General features: G+C 39.7%; 1 protein-coding gene across 2 annotated transcripts in view; it reads right to left on the bottom strand.

Annotated features, from left to right (window-relative positions):
• ANKRD44 (ankyrin repeat domain 44) overlaps positions 1 to 16632 on the bottom strand; it is a 325289-nt gene that overhangs the window by 124833 nt on the left and 183824 nt on the right. For both annotated transcript variants that reach the window (XM_047083714.1, XM_047083715.1), the window contains exons 5-9: positions 14550 to 14750; positions 14140 to 14227; positions 11594 to 11736; positions 10309 to 10521; positions 1742 to 1820 (exon numbers count right to left, since the gene is read on the bottom strand). In XM_047083714.1, the coding sequence (XP_046939670.1) occupies positions 1742 to 1820; positions 10309 to 10521; positions 11594 to 11736; positions 14140 to 14227; positions 14550 to 14750 (724 nt within the window). The remainder of the gene's footprint in view (positions 1 to 1741; positions 1821 to 10308; positions 10522 to 11593; positions 11737 to 14139; positions 14228 to 14549; positions 14751 to 16632) is intronic.

The raw sequence follows: 16632 nt of genomic DNA, 5'->3' as shown, positions 1-16632 counted from the left end.
TAAAGGAGATGGTCAGTATGGTCTGGCCACAGGGAAGGACCTGTAGGAAGGCAGTACGCACAAAGAGAAAACTTACTCTCTCTTTGATCTGATCACTGGTTCTTGAATATGCTTTAACAGGAAGCAAAGCCTTTTATACCAAAGAAGTAAGGCCTATTGATTAAATTCAGAGTAAATTTTATTTTTTAAGTTTATTTATTTATTTTGAGAGGTGGGATCAGAAACAGAGAGAGGGAGAAAGAGAATCCCAAGCAGTCTCTGTACTGTCAGCACAGAGCTCAATGTGGGCTCAATCTCATGAAATGCAGGATCATGACCTGAGCCAAAATCATGAGTTGGACGCTTAACCGATTGAGCCACCCAGGCACCCCAAATTCACACTAAATTTTAAAAAATGGATCCAAAAATCACCCTGGTTTCATTTATTTTTAAGGCAGTGGACACTATTTCTGAAAAAACAGTTGAGAAACATGTGTGATGAGGAAAGTGTGAGAAAGAGAGTTTCGAGGGTCACTCCCTACCTCCCCTTGTTTACTTCAAGCAAAACAAAACAACTAATGTGGCCCTTTCAATAAACTGAATGTCAAAGACATACCTCATATTTCAAATTAGAATTAATGGGTCTTATGCAACTAATTTTCATTTTATCTTCCTTTGTTCACTGGAAACCTGTCAGGGTTTATTTTTCCCTATAGTTACACTGAAATGCTTATAAATTTCCTTCGCTCTGCTGCAGATATTTTGCTTCCTAAGCGTAATTTTCCTGGCTGATCTTCCATCCAAATGTCAAATGACTTTTTGGTTTTATGACTTCAGTATCTAAGATATAACAGTACCACTAACAATTCATCCAAAATTCTTAAAGATGAGAAAAAGACAGGTCCAAGAAATTGACTAATGCCAAAACTTTAAAAAGTACAAACGTGGGTCAACTAAAGATAGTTTAGGAACTGCTGAACTTACCTGGAATGTCAGCATAAATTTTGCACTAAACCTGTTTTTTTTTGTTTGTTTGTTTGTTTGTTTTTTTTATTGTGTCTAAGATTTGCTAAGAAAGCAGTAGTTCTACTGTGGTCAAGGTCAATCCACTCACAGATGCTGGCCACAACCCATAATAGTATTATAAACCATAATGTGAAGTGATACTCCCTAGTACTTTGGCTACAGAGACAACCCAGTGGTTCAAGTACACCTTTCCAAGTGAGCCTGTTAAATTACTAGGTTATGTGACTTTCCAAGGTTTCTATCAAGCCTGTGACTTTATCATCCTTTATATCAGGCACTTAATTGCTTTTCCTCTGAGTCATCTCATTTTTCCTACCTTTGTCCAAGTAGTTAAAGAGGTTTAACTTAGCAAACTATGGTGAATTCTAAAACTTAAAAATGGTATGATTTGCTGCTAGAAAATGTATGATAGTTATTTGTATTAGATTCTGAGTGAAGAATGCAGGACCTTGAGCCCATACAAGGACATCATTTCCAGTTTCGAAACTCCTATGTTCTTTGACTGGGAATTAACTGAGAAATAGTGGCTTTATGTTCTTGCTCCTAAGCTGGATGGTGATGATATGTCTGATAAAGAGCTTTTAGCAAAGTGCATCAAAGGACGGTGTAAATCTAAGTTTCATAAAATAGACCATTATCTAAAACAGAGCATCATCTTTCATGTCCAGATAACTGACAGACAAGCTCAGATCAGGACACTGTTCAAAAAACAACACTGCGGAAGAATCTCTCTTACCATTCTGAATGAGAGTTTGTGACCGTGTGAACCTTCCATGGACAGCTGTCATGTGCAGTGGACTTTTGCCATCTTTACTCTAAAAAATGAGGGAGAGAGAAACAGTTGATCAGTGACACCAATCTGAAACATCCCTATGAATACTACTGCCAATGCCTTGAAAAAACCAATTTAATTTTTTTAAATATGATAAAAAATTATAAGAAGCCAATGATAATTTTGAAAGCAAAAGGTAAAATATATATGAAGCCTCAAGTGACTGCATAACATTGCATTTTATTTATTTTCTTAAAGTTTTATTTATTTTTTGAGAGAGAGAGAGAGAGAGAGAGAGAGAGTGAGCACGTGCCTACAAGTGGGGGAGGGACCTAGAGGGAGGGAGGGGACAGAGGATCTGAAGTAGGCTCTGCACGTACAGCCAATGTGGGGCTTGCACTCACAAACTGTGAGATCGTGACCTGAGCTGAAGGCAGATGGTTAATGGACTGAGCCACCCAGGTGCCCCAAGAAGTGAAAATTATTTTAGAGAGGAAATGTGAAATGTCTAGTTACACTGATAATTTTTAAACTATCCTGTTTCAAACCGAAATAATCATCCAAAATGTTTTTTTCCTCTCCTGTGATTTACTGATGAAGACGGTTTCCTCAAAGGTGGTTTTTTTTTTTTCCAACTTTTGTCAAAAGTACATGAGAAAAGACAAATGATGTGTTAACTGGCTTGGCCCTGTTTGACCCAACGTTGACTATGCTGCTATAAATGACTGTAACTCTCAAAACAGACTTGGAACCCTCCACCATTTCCTATACTCGAATTCCATAGCACAACTTTTTATTGTTCCAAAATAGAAATGCATGCTTCATTTAACTCATTAGAAATCACAGGATTACAACATGCAATGGTTTAACAAATTGCCATTTAAATGATCACCTGGAAAGGTGCTGAATTTACACATGTCTTTATTATTCAAGATATAAATGATAGAACTCCTGGACGGAGATTAAGCAAAAAACATGAAAAATGTACAAAAATCTATATAGTGATCATTATTATGCCAAATACCAAAGTCCTACATATTTATTAAGAAATAGCCATTTATAGGAATTCATCTGAAAATAATAATACCAAAAAGAAAATATTAAGTATCCCCAAAGGACAGAATGTATCCTTTCATTCAGGTATTGTTAACAAAAAAAAAAAAAAAAAAAAAGAAGAGAAAGAAATACATGTTCTTTATTATTCTAAGTCTCAGGAGGAACATTTTCCAAAGTCTGAGGTTAAATATGAGATGTCAAAAATGCAAATTCATTTTTGAAATGAAACCCATATACCTGTGCTTTAAAATGCACTGTTGGTAGGAATGCAAATTGGTGCAGCCACTGTGGAAAACAGTATGGAGGTTCCTCAAAAACTTAAAAACAGAAATACCACATGATCTAGTAATTCCACTATGGGGTATCTACCTAAAGAAAATGAAAACACTAATTTAAAAAGATATATGCACCCCTACTTTTACTACAGCATTATTTACAATAGCCAAGATATGGAGACAACATAATTGTCCATCAACAGATGAATGGATAAGGAAAATGTGGTACATAACACACACACACACACACACACACACACACACACACACACACAGGAATATTATGCAGCCATAAAAAGGCTTTAGACTGTGGGCTGGAATAGCTTATAAAAACCACAAGGGTTTAACAGAAGAATTTTTATTATATCCTAAAAGTCCATCCCTTAGGAAGTAAGAAAGGAGTTATGCACACTCTGTGCCAAGGAAAGAGTTAATCAGAGCAGTAAGTGCATCAGTTGAAAAATAATCTTTATAGTGAAAAGTCAACAGGAAGATGGGAGAAAAATAGGATCCTTATATGATTATAAGCTGAGTCAGAAAAGATTAAGAAAGGAAGATGGAAGTAAGCTTGAGGCTTTACTGAAATGATATTTTTAGAGGAAAACGATCAGCAACCAAGAGAATGAGGATACAATTGCAGAAATTGCAGAGTTGACATTAACTTGTCCCTAGGTGGTGCTATTTCTTTAAATTTTGCTCCAATATTTTCTCTTAAATTTAATTGAAAACATAACTAACTAGCATTTAGTTAAATATATATAAAACCATAAATATTTCAGTGTTTAGATAATATCTTTATAAATATTTAGCTAAGAACTTTTCTGCGTCTAGAAAATAGCTTAAAGGCTGCTAACTACCTAAACTGCAGCCAGAGAACCAAAGCAGAAATAACTGGTTTCTGTATCTTGCCATTGACAATGCTGGTTCCATTTCAGGGACAGAAAACACTGCACCCTTTTCTCCCATGGAGTGGTTGTGCATTTGGTAAGGGGACAAATAAATAGGACAACCAAATTTTCATAAAATACAAACAACAGCTATATCAGATCAATCTTTGCCTGGGTTCATCAACCACTGAGTCCAGTCCTTAGCTGATTTTTCCCCCTTAGGGATATGGTGGCCGGAGGTGGGGCCAGGAAGCATTGAGAGAATCATGGCAGCCATTTGGGAACAATTATGTTTATATGGCATGGATGTAAAGGGAACTTGCTATTTCAAAAAGCCATTGGAAACTAATGAAGGTCCAATCGATAATACTTTTTATTTAGTCTTTACAAGTTAGAACTCAGGATACTCAGGTTGAGACTAGGGATCCTACTGAGTTTCATTATCTGCCTGAGAAATCTGTCACACTGGGTGTTTGTTGTTACTGCTGCTGTTTTAACAACTTCAGAGAAGGATAAAACATTCTTTGCATTCTCAAAAGAGAGGATATGTTCAATTCTTATTTATTCAAATCTCTGCTTTTATAAGATTTTTTTCTTAATTCCTAGTCTCTTTCCTATTTCTAGACTCATTTCCCCATTGTAGTTAGTGCTTGGAAAATTCTGTTATTTTGAGAATTTTTTTTTTAATTTTTTTTCAACGTTTATGTATTTTTGGGACAGAGAGAGACAGAGCATGAACGGGGGAGGGGCAGAGAGAAAGGGAGACACAGAATCGGAAACAGCCTCCAGGCTCTGAGCCATCAGCCCAGAGCCTGACGCGGGGCTCGAACTCACGGACCGCGAGATCGTGACCTGGCTGAAGTCGGACGCTTAACCGACTGCGCCACCCAGGCGCCCCGAGAATTTTTTTAATTTAAGCCAGAAGCCCTTCTATTGATGTAGGCATGGTTCAGCCACGCTCACGAAGAAAAACTAATAAAGATGAAGAATATTTTATAAACATTAGTACTCTTCCAGGACAGAATGAAATATCCTTCACTAAATGGGGTATCTCAATTTCCTTGACCACCATTCTCCTGAGAAATCCTTTCATTTCTTCCACTTTGAATGCCTTCTTTCCTCATCCTCCAACATCCCCCAAACCCTCCCTAAACCCAGACATTCTTACTACCCAGGAACTTGAAGGCATTGTGTTGTCTGTGGCACATGTCTCCTGGAGTCACACAGCTCAATGGTCCTACTGGAAGGCAATAGAGCATCTAGAAGATAACATTAAGGTCAGCCTGCAAGGGTTAGGGGGAATGTGTCAGAAGCGCAAAAGGGCTTCCTAATTCAATGGAAGAGCAATATAAAACCCTAATTTGCAAAAAGCCGTACGTAGTCCAATTTTTTAAATGGTTCTAAAAGCCAGAGATGGTACATGGTTAGTCCTCATCCATTTTTTTTTTCCTCACATCCTCTCCAAAGTCGTCATGTCCTTATCACTGCTTTCTTTCTCTCGCCTGTCCCATTTCACCTTTAACCTCTGCTGTGCAACTCATTCTATAATTCAGACCTGGTACATATACAGAAGGGAGCTGGTTCACTTCAATAGATGTGTGATGGGCTTCAGCTCCAGTGTCTGAGGGCTAAAAAGACTAAGGGCCCACGGATGGAAAAGAATTCAGACCATGGCAGGCTGAATACTAGTCATCTGGAGGCAGGAAACTTGGCAATGGTAATTTCTGAATCTATCTGAGTAGTATTTGGAATAGCTATGTATTTAGTGCCTTCTTTAACATTTTGAATGCTTCCAAAAAGAGCTTTGAGATGCCACAGAATTACAATGTAATGTGTAATGGAGAAGAAAAATTATTTTGTATCTTCTCGGGCTCTTCCTATTTGCAAAATACAAGTGAACCTTCAATGGATTATTGTATAAAGTATTGTGTCTTTATTATTTTATCATAATTAAACCAACACTACAAAGTCAGAGGTAGGGCCATGGTCAATCGAAGCAAAATGAGGGATTGCAAAATGTGTGTAGGACACACATTCTCCGTCCCCTCTCCATCATCTTGTAATTGCTCATGAAGACATCACTCTTAGTACTTTGTAATGATAGAGGAAAACAACGTGAACATGTGCCTGGGTATTGGCCACATTTCAATATGCTATTTCTGTCAAACTCTGGAAGATCTAAACAAATACAAATTGTCTTGGAATCTACAAACACTTTCAAAATCCAAGGAGCACTGTGGTACACAGAGATAACAACTTCAATTAGAAAGCTACCTCCAGAGTCAGACAGAATGGCTCTACGGAAATGGGAGACAGATTATGGCTCCAGGATGAATCCGGAATCACGAAGGAGGATTCAAGAGAAGGAAATCCAATGTAAACAGAGTAGATTGAAGGAGACTGAAGGAGAAGGCTAGATTTGAACCAAAGTCCCACTTACACAGATCAGCTATTACATAACCCTAAGTCTCAGATTAAAAAAAAAAAAGGTATTTCCATATTGTATTGATGATTAGCAGTGTACAGGAAAAATTAATTCTTTAAATTAAGTGGTCATGCTTTCCAGGCACATTTCATGAGAGAGAAGGCTTCCATAAACTGAGACAGCATAGTTAACTGGGAGAAGTAGGGAGGTGTGCCAGAAAGTGGCCTTCTAGCCTTGTTCTCAGGCACACTGAGAGCACCAGTTGGCATGGTTTGAAGAGGGAATAGAGAACATCAGACAGCTCTTTGAATTAATTAACTGAAGGTTGGTGAAGCGAGCTATTTTATTTAACTTCAATAATTTTCCTTTCTTTGGAGAATTCAAGGATTTCCTTCAGATACCAGTATGGCAATACAAGTGTCACAAGTTTTGGGGACAAGAAGTTTGGCCACCTGTAAACCTCCTGCCTTCTCACCACTGTCCTCTGTGACTTCAACGCCATATGATGACTCTTCCCACCTTGGGTTACAGGTCCTCAGTCTCTTTGATGCCCCTTCGTCTCTTACCCCCACCTAGCACCCTGGATTGACTCCACTCAACACTCTCTTCTTCATTTCTGCCTGTTTTCCACCTTCATGAAGACGTTATACTCCCCTCCACTTCCTTTCTATCTTCTCCAACTCTTCTTTTTTCATCCCTTTCTCTGGCTCTTCCTCCTCTTCCTGATCCTAACACCAAAGGGTTACTGGCATCCTTCATCCTTCCTCTCCTCATGCTGTGATGCACTCTCTCCTTGGGTGACCTCAACCTTTTCTCTGAGCCTCCACTATTGATCACCTCTGTGTGAATGAGGCAGCCTAATTTTTTTTCTTCTATTTTCTACAGCTCTCCCATGCTGCAGGATCACATTTTCCATTGTTGGTTTTCTCAGACTGTACCAAAGGCTCAAAATCACCTTCTCAAAAACTAAACTTACCAGTTTTACCTCCTAAGCCTACTCTTTCTCCTAACATCCCCCTTAATAACGATAATTGTTTATTGAGTGCTTGCCATGTGGAAGACACTGTTCTAAGTAATTTATGTGAGGTAACTTGTTTGGTCCTCACAGCAGTTCCATGAAGAAGATGCTACTGTTTCCCCAACTTTACAGATAAACGGACACACAGAGAGGTTGTTTATGATTACATAATTACTGAAAGTCAAGGCTAGGATTGGAATATAGGCAGTCCAGCCTCAGAACTGAACACTTAACTACTATTCTGTATTATCTCTTAACCAGATTTCATTTCTTACATTTGTCTTCAATTCCTCTATCTCCTATCCATCCAAATTTCATTGATTTTCTTTCTGCGAAGGCTCTCTCTTCTGTTGGTTGTCCCAACTCCCCTGGGCTCATTACTTCTTATCTAGACCAGTTTTATTGACTTTCATTTATTCTCTAATTGTCCTCTCTCTAGGTCCACTACACCTGAATTTTCTTTTTATAAAAATGAAAATAGTTTTTTCTCACCTGGATATAAAAATAACACATGCTCATGTATCACAATCAGAAGATTAAAACAAGTATATAAAAAAGAAACTAAAAACCCAAATCATAATTTTGCCTCTCTGCAATATATTTGGTATATATTCCAAGTATTTTTCTCTTTTTATTCATATACACAGACACATACTTTTTTAAATTAAAAAATTAGATATTTAGTTACTGCATATTAATTTTTTCACTGATAACACTAGGTATTACAAGTCTTGTTCACATTTGCCAATCTTTTTTCTTTTACTTTTTTCCTTTTTTTTCATATTTGCCAATCTTAAAGGCAAATATACCTGTGTGTTAGTTTGCATTTTTCTAGTTACTAATGATACTGAATATTTTTCATAGGTTTAATGGATATTGTTTTATCAGTCTTGTGATCGGCCTTTGCCCAGATTTTATAGAAGATTTTCAGACTTTTTTTTTTTAATGTTTATTTTTGAGGGAGAGACAGAGCGCAAGCAGGTAAGGGGCAGAGAGAGAGGGAGACACAGAATCTGAAGCAGGCTCCAATCTCTGAGCTGTCAGCACAGAGCCTGATGTGGGGCTCGAAACCACAAACTGTGTGATCGTGACCTGAGCCAAAGTCAGATGCTTACCCAACTGAGCCACCCAGGCACCCCATCAGACTTTTTCTTATTGATTTTTATGAGCTCTTTATATATTAAATGTATTAACATTTTGTTTATTATGTGTATTGCAGAAAAAATTCTTTTGAGTTGTTCCTCTTTCAATTTAGTTTATGTCTGCGTTTTTATTTTGTTTTGTTTTGTTTTTTTGGGGTTTGTTTTGTTTTGCCATATAAACATTAAAAAAATTTATGTAGTCATATATACAATTTTTTCTCTGGTGTTCTGTGGCCAGATTACTATTTCTAATTGTCAGTTTAGATCACATGACCTCTATAATGAGTATTGGTCCCCACAGCTTATAGAAGCCCAAACTCCTCAGCTAGTTGATAAGCCCTTTCGTTGGTCAGGTCACATCTCAGCTTGCTCCTGGGTACTTTCTTTCATACATTTCATTCAAGCACAATAAATCACCATTCTGAAAATTCGTCTCATATTTCCTCACTATTAAAAATTGTAACAAAAAAAGTAAAAAGATTTTAATAGTGAATGGGAAAGGTCATTAAAATAGATTGATCCATGGGCACCTGGCCGGCTCAGTTGGTAGAGCATATGACACTTGATCTTGGGGTTGTGAGTTTGAACTCCAAGTTGGGTAGAGAGATAACTTAAGTAAATAAATCTTAAAAAAATAAAACAGATTGATCCAATATTCTTAAAATTAAATTTCAGGAATGGTAATTTTTCAAAAGCAGAGGCAGAACACATTGGGACCTTGCTTTAAGATTCCTGTGTGCTTGGGATAAGGGAAGCTGAGGATGAGTACAAGGTCACTTGGTACAGGTTAGGATATTCTGCTACAACCTAAATGCATTCAAATGATGGAACCTGGATGGTGAGGGCTGCACGCATAAGTTCCTCTTGGTTACCTGTTATAGTGAGCTAACTACTAACCTAGAGTCTACCCAGAGGTTTTCCTATCCAGAATTCCCAAACCCTTTCATGTGGTTCTCTTTACCTGGAGTGCTCGCTCTCAGATTCTCTCTATCCCTCCTCGTATCAACTGACATCAATCTTCCGAGTCTCAGCTCAAAAGCAGGTTCCATTTTTGATCCTCGAGAAATAAGCACTGCTTCTTACAGTTTGCAGCATTCTATTATTGTCTCATGCCACTCAGCACATTCCTCTCTTGCCTCATGAACACTTGAGCACACTATCTCCTTACCGTACTGTAAATTCCTTGAAGGCAGAGCTCATATCTCATCTTGGAGTACTCCTTCCGAACTAAACAGAGGGCACGAGATGATCTTCAGTAAGTGTGCTGAATAAAGACTATCAGGTCCAGGTCAATGTTACATTACTAAAGCCACTATCTAGGGTTTACTATTGGACAGTGCCTGAGAAACTTTTTAGAGGGCCATGCCAGGGTTAGGAGCAGACCTGAGATCATTGGCTTAGGCTTTCCTTTTGATTCTCAAGCAGTTCTGCCATGTTAGCTCAACATTCACCTCAGTGTTAGAAACCAAGCCAAGTCAACATCCCTGAGACCAGTATTTGCTCTAGAACATTCACTAAGCTACCAAAAGCATGTGGCTAGACCCTCAGTGTCTTCCAGCTGGTCCTACCATTTCTGTGGTAACAACACAGCTAAGTTTCTGTAACACACCCCCACAGGGCAAGGCTGTTGTTTACTAAAACAGGGCATAATTTACAACAGTTGATTTTGCTCACACAGAGGCTCAACGCAAAGGTATTTAGCCCAGAGAGAGACTGAGAATGTCGTACCTGGATGTTAACATCCGCCCCGTTGTTTACCAATAGTTCAAGACACAAAGCACCGTGTGTGGAGGCAGCAGCGAAATGCAAAGGGGTGAACCCGCTGTTGTTGGGCTGGTTCACGTTAGCACCGTAGTCAGTCAGCTCATTAACTACAGCATCCTGCCCGTTGTAGCAGGCCAGGTGAAGGGCCGTGTTTCCATAGATGTTGATTTCATCAATCTGCAAATGAGTCCAACACAGGATGGGTAAAATCACCAGAGCCACTTTATTGCATTTTCCACAAGAAAGCCTAATGGCTACACTAAGGGAAGTAAACTTCCATCTGCCAACATAATTATTCAGAGCTTTCTCTTGTCCCGGTGTGGTCATCCTGGGAATACCTGTCATCCCAAGATAAAGACAGCAAAAACTGAATGTGACAAAAAGTGAACTGGGAGGAAGAGTTGGAGGTTTCAAGTCGTGGGGAGAGATTTTTCAGCAAGGGAAGGGATAAAGAGTGAAAGGCAAAACTGCCTCAAAATGGCAGAGGAGAACTGAATCAGGGAAGAAAAGAGCCAAAACTCAACAGAGAACGGGAAGCGAAGGGTTGGGAGATATGCAGGGAGGTGCTGCAGATTCTAAACTAGGAGTTGGGCTCAGAAGCCACTTGGTTTGGCTCTGCCGTCCGACACCTCCCACGGCCACGTCCCAGCTGCAGAGCCAAGAGCTGTCTTAGGGATTTAGCTCAGGGCTCTCTCCTGCTGTCCCAGAACTGCTGCACTGCTGGGTTTCACTATCTCAGTCTCAGCATTGCAACTTGGTTTTCCTTTCCTCCAGGGACAGGGATGTTCCAAAGCCCCACACTGCCCCTGTTCTGCTAGTTGAGGGAGGCTGGGATGGGGCTGACTTTCCAGCTCAGCATTGGACATTTCTGCTGTTTGTCCCTGCCACTCACTCCTTTATTTCTGCGTGTACACCACAACTTAGAAGGCTGAATTCTGAAGGTGGGATGGAGAACCGTAGCCTATTTAAAAAAACAACAGGTTAATAATATGTACTACAGGCAACATATATGTTTACAATTCTCTATGTTGATACAGAAAGTTAGCCTGTTTCTGGTTTTTCATTACTTGCTATATGCCCCCATTGCCCTTCATTGATTGCCCCTGTAAACTCAAAAAGACAGGACGCTAGAAAAGAAGGTGGGGTGTTTTTTTTTACCCTCTGGAATTAAAAATCAAACAGGATTCAATTTCAGAACAACAGAAAACCCACAAATACACCATGGGTTGATGCATTAAACATAGCTCACCTCCACCCCTAGATTCAGGAGATGTTTGACAATGTTGATCTGTCCGTTGGAGGCTGCAGCGTGCAGGGGGGTATAACCCTTCTTATCCTTACAAGTCACTTCTGCGCCATGGTTAATGAGCAATGCCACAACGTCCAGGTGGCCTTTACAAACAAAACAACAGAAGACATGGTGAACCTTTTTAGGATAATTTGACAATTTATTCCACCTAAAACATCACTATTAGCTTCTACTGTCACCAATATTGCAAATCCTGCTAAGTATGTTAGTACCACAACCTAAAATATGTTAAAATAAAAGCAATGCTTTTGAAAGCAATTGCCATTCCTCAATGAAAAGTCCAACAATGACAATTTGGTTTGGAAAAACTAATGGAAGAAAAAAAATCAATCGGAATAACTCCAGATTATTGTTAAATTATATTGCTGCTGCTTGACCATAGTTGTGGATCACAGAAGTGGCAATTCATATGGTTCAACTTAAAAGTATTCTTGTGAATTACTGGCTAAATAGAAACCTTCTAGTTTCAACTCCTGTTGACATATTTTCTAGAATATTTTCCTTTATACCCTATCTCACTATATAAATAGTATGATAAATGTGTTTGGCCTTTATATTGTGACTGAAGATTATTTGATGCTCTGGGTCATTGCTCTAAACATGGTTCATAATTGAAGGGTAGAAGGTAAGTACTGACTCCAAGGGTCTAAGATGCATGTGGGATTGTGTGTGCATATGTGTGAGAAAGAGAGAGATGGAGGGAGGGGTGTATTGGGGGGGGGAGGGAGAGAAGTGTGTGTGTGTGTGTGTGTGTGTGTGTGTGTGTGTGTGTATGAGACACAGAGAGAGCATTTGGCCATGGCTTGTTGTATTAAAATTTGACTCTTTTCCCCCAAGACTTGTATATGGAAAAATTACTTTCAGTTACTAGTGGTGCTATCTTAAGCTTAAGTGGTGTTATCTTTTGTCCTGGTTTTGTCCTTTATTCCCTAAAGATAGTCATCTATATATTTTTTTCCTATTTGTATCCTGATGACACACAAAAAGCAATTCCATACAAATGCTGAAAGCAATTCTACACGAATGTTTTAACTATATGTTAGCAAAGAACAAACTTGAAACCCCAGGTTCTTTGAGTCCCATCTCACACTAGTCTAGTGTGTGCTCTACACAAACACCAGTCTGGCAAATGTCCTCTTGACTCCAGTCCTGCAGGTACCATGCAGACATCCAATCTGCTTCAATCGGCACAAAAGTCCCTGCTGTCTTTAAAAAAAAATGATAATGCTTGCAAGATCTTAAGATTCTGATGTTTTAAGCGCAAATGTCCATGCAGACTCATCTACAGCCACATAATTTATTTCATCCCTACCCAATCCACTCTTTTTTCTCCCCACAATTAATGTTATTATTTTTATGATAATAAAAGACCTGTATGCCTACTAAAAAGATTTTGGAAAAGGCAAAACGGTGTTAAAAGGAAACCAAAATCATCCATAATTGCCAATCCCTTGAGATGATCAGCCAACATTTCAGTGTGTAACACTGAACAGACATTTCAGTGTATACTGAATAGACAGCCGAATAGATAGTTTAGATTGCATGGATTTTTTTTTTTTACAAAAATGAGGATCATAATATCCATACTGTGTATTGCACTGTTTTTACTTAACATATCACAGAATCTTTGTATGTTAATAAATACTAATGACATCATCACTATAGTTACAGGATAGTGTCCCATTGTGCTTATCTTTATAATTCACCAACACAATCTCCTGTGGATGGGCATTCAGGTTGTTTATAACTTGGGGCTGACAGAATCCTATCAACTTTTCAAATTGCAGGACGTTCTCCAGTTAGAAACACAAAGGAAGGATCTTAGCTCTTCATTTCCCACAAGTCTACACTGAGAATAAATTCCATGAGGTCTGTCATTTGTGAGTGATATTCGTGCCAACAGAAGTGAAAAGGAAAAACACGGAAATGTCACGGCTCCCTTCATCTCTCCCCAGCGAGCTGGCAGAAGCGGGAGTGGCAAGCCCCAGCCTCGCGGTGGTACAGAAGCAGGATACTCCATGGTTACTCTCGTCACTTCAATCTCCCTAACAGCCAGGGGGCTGCCCTTCCTTCCTTTTTGTTTATTTCAAAAATATTTATAAATAAAAGGACAAATGGAATTTATGTCCTTGCTTTGCTAGCCAGCCCTCTTTCTTTTTGAACACTTCATTTTGCTGCCATGACAAGCTCAAAAGAAGCTCAATTCACGCCACTCTCCAGTCCCGACTGAAACCCATTCAATGAGGTCTGGGCCATGATTCATCCCTCTTCCTCTCTGTGGGGTAAATGAATCCCTGAGAAAGCAACTGTGTAACTAGAGTGCTCTACGCATGCCAGTAAAATGGACCAAATCTTAACTCGGGTGAATTCCAACCTTGGAAAGAAGTCAGGCCTGCCCAAGAGAAGGCCTACATCGTTAATGGCAGGGCTGTGGCTTCTTTAGGTACAGGTATCTGCACTTTGCCTTCCATTCATGGAATCCTTACCCATATATGCTGCCCAGTGCAGAGCACGCCGGTCCTTTTTGTCAAATGCGTTGATGTTTGCTCCTTTGGCCAAGAGTAAGTTGACCATCTGGAAGAAAACCAACATGCGGATACTCTGAGTCAAATTAACATCAAATCTCAAGGTGGGTCAGAAACCTGGAGTTCACACAAAGTATGAAGATGATGTCACAGACAACCGTGAGGCATGTGTGTCAGAGGAAAAGACTGAGGTGATGGCTACTTTTTTAACCCACTGGCTGTGAATTTAAAAATTGCTATGGTTGCCTAAGGTTTGGTGTACAGATGTAAGCATCACACTCTCTAAAACCCTCAGCACTAAGATTAGGCCCCACCTGGGGCTAAGGGAGTCTATAGTAAGAATTGTTGCTCCCAGTGATGAGGACACTCACCTCCACATGGCCATTCAGGGCAGCATGGTGCAAGGCTGTGCGCCCCCCTCGATCGGAGACGTTGACGCTGCTCAGCAGGGGAATGATCACTTCTGCACACTTGACAGCCTTATTGGCAGCTGCCACGTGGAGGGGGGTCTGCCAGTTCTTGTCCCTCGCATTGACGTCAGCCGAGTGCTTAATCAATACTTGTACTGCTTCCTGCAACCAAAGCGGAGTTTGCAGGGGTCACTGACAAATGCTCAGTCAATACTTATTGAATAGAAGACGCTTTACCAGACCCCAGAACTACAGGAAGGGAAGGCTCCATGCCCTCAGAGGCTGGCTCATGATGTATATTCTTCTGAGAAAAGCTAGGTAATATATGATAAAGATCAAAAGAGTGGCACAGATGAAAACAGATCCACTTTATCTTTATTTGCTAGACCAGGAGTCTTGGCACATCTTCAAAACCAAATAAACCTTCTAAACGTAAGGTTTCTTTAAAAAAAATTTTTTTTTAATGTTTATTTATTTTTGAGACAGAGAGAGACAGAGCATGAACAGGGAGGGTCAGAGAGAGAGGGAGACACAGAATCTGAAACAGGCTCCAGGCTCTGAGCAGTCAGCACAGAGCCCAACGCAGGGCTCGAACTCACGGACCACGAGATCATGACCTGAGCCGAAGTCGGCCACTCAACCGACTGAGCCACCCAGGCGCCCCTAAATGTAAGGTTTCTTAATGAGGTATAAGCAGCCTTAGGTTAAATGTGAGCACTCATGCGTAGGTACGCATGCCAGGGTAAAAATATCCATAGGTCAAAAAGCCCCCAAAGATAATGTAAAGTTGGAAGTGTTTGTCCATAAGCCTCCATCATCCAAAGCCAAAGACCTCAAAGTCCTTCAGACATTCTTGGATCAATTCATAAATCTTTGGTTTTCTCTGCCAACATCTTAACTTTCACTGTGTGATCCATAGCAATCAAGGGAAGATGTCTATTACTACCTCAACTTGAAGCTACAAAATTGTTCCATCCTTTCCCAACTTTTTTCCATGTTATGGTGAGGTAACTTTTTTCCTACTGTTGAGTTCCTTCATCTTTATTGAGACTTACACTTTTAATTTTCCTTCTATTGATCTAATCCGCTTATTAGACTCTTGAAACCTCAACCGTGGCTGTGCAATGGAATCACCTGGGGAACTCTTAAAAATACAGAGCTGGTCCCACACCAGAGATTCTAACTGGCCTCAGAATTTCTGTAAAGCCATCTGGGGATTCGGTTATACAGCTAAGATTTAGGACACTCTTCTGTTACAGCAAGAAAATGATATAGCTTCTCTCAAGATGGGAATGACTGTTGACTGTTTCTCTTTACTTCTAGAGACAACCCTAGAGCCAATGAGTGGGATGCCTTTATGAACATCTTGTCAGTGTGGCATCAATAAACCAATGAAACGCATGAAAGGTACCACACTCCTGCCACCCTTCATAGACCAAGAACTTACCCTGTCCACCTTATTCCTCACAGGCCTGGACTGTCTGATCTACTTTATTGTGCAGGTACATAAAAGTGCCCAGAGAGTAAATTATTTGAACTCTTGAAATTAACATTTTTATCAGGGACATAAATAATGAAGAAGAATGTTCTAGGAATCAGTAGCAGCAACACATTAAGATGAATGGCTAACCTGGACAGTAGAATGAGAGCAAAAACATTTAATTTTGCAAATTAGAGAATACAGTTTAAATATGCGGTGTGACTCCATTCAGATGCTATAAACAATAAACTGAGAGGGCCCAAGCAAGTAATTTGTTAAAATTACCAAAAAGGAAAAAAAAAAAGGATATATGCCACACCTCCTCAGCAAGGCAATAAAGTCCATGAAACATTCCTGGAGCTCATGTTAGAGTGAAACATGTCTACGTGTATTCTTCTCTCTCTCTTTTTTTTTAAGTTTACTTATTTTAAAGAGAGAGAGAGAGAGAGAAAGTGGGGGGAGTGGCAGAGAGAGAGAGGGAGAAAGAGAAAGAATCCTAAGCAGGCCCCACACTGTCAGTGCAGAGCTTGATGTGGGGCTTGAACTCAAACCAGGAGATCATGA

Source organism: Lynx rufus, unplaced genomic scaffold (genome assembly GCF_022079265.1).
Source record: "Lynx rufus isolate CCGP_SWC_20201006 ecotype Redwood Valley unplaced genomic scaffold, mLynRuf1.p SCAF_2, whole genome shotgun sequence".
NCBI lineage: Eukaryota > Metazoa > Chordata > Mammalia > Carnivora > Felidae > Lynx > Lynx rufus.
Note: the sequence above shows the minus strand (reverse complement) of the source record. Positions and strands in the feature narration are given on the sequence as shown.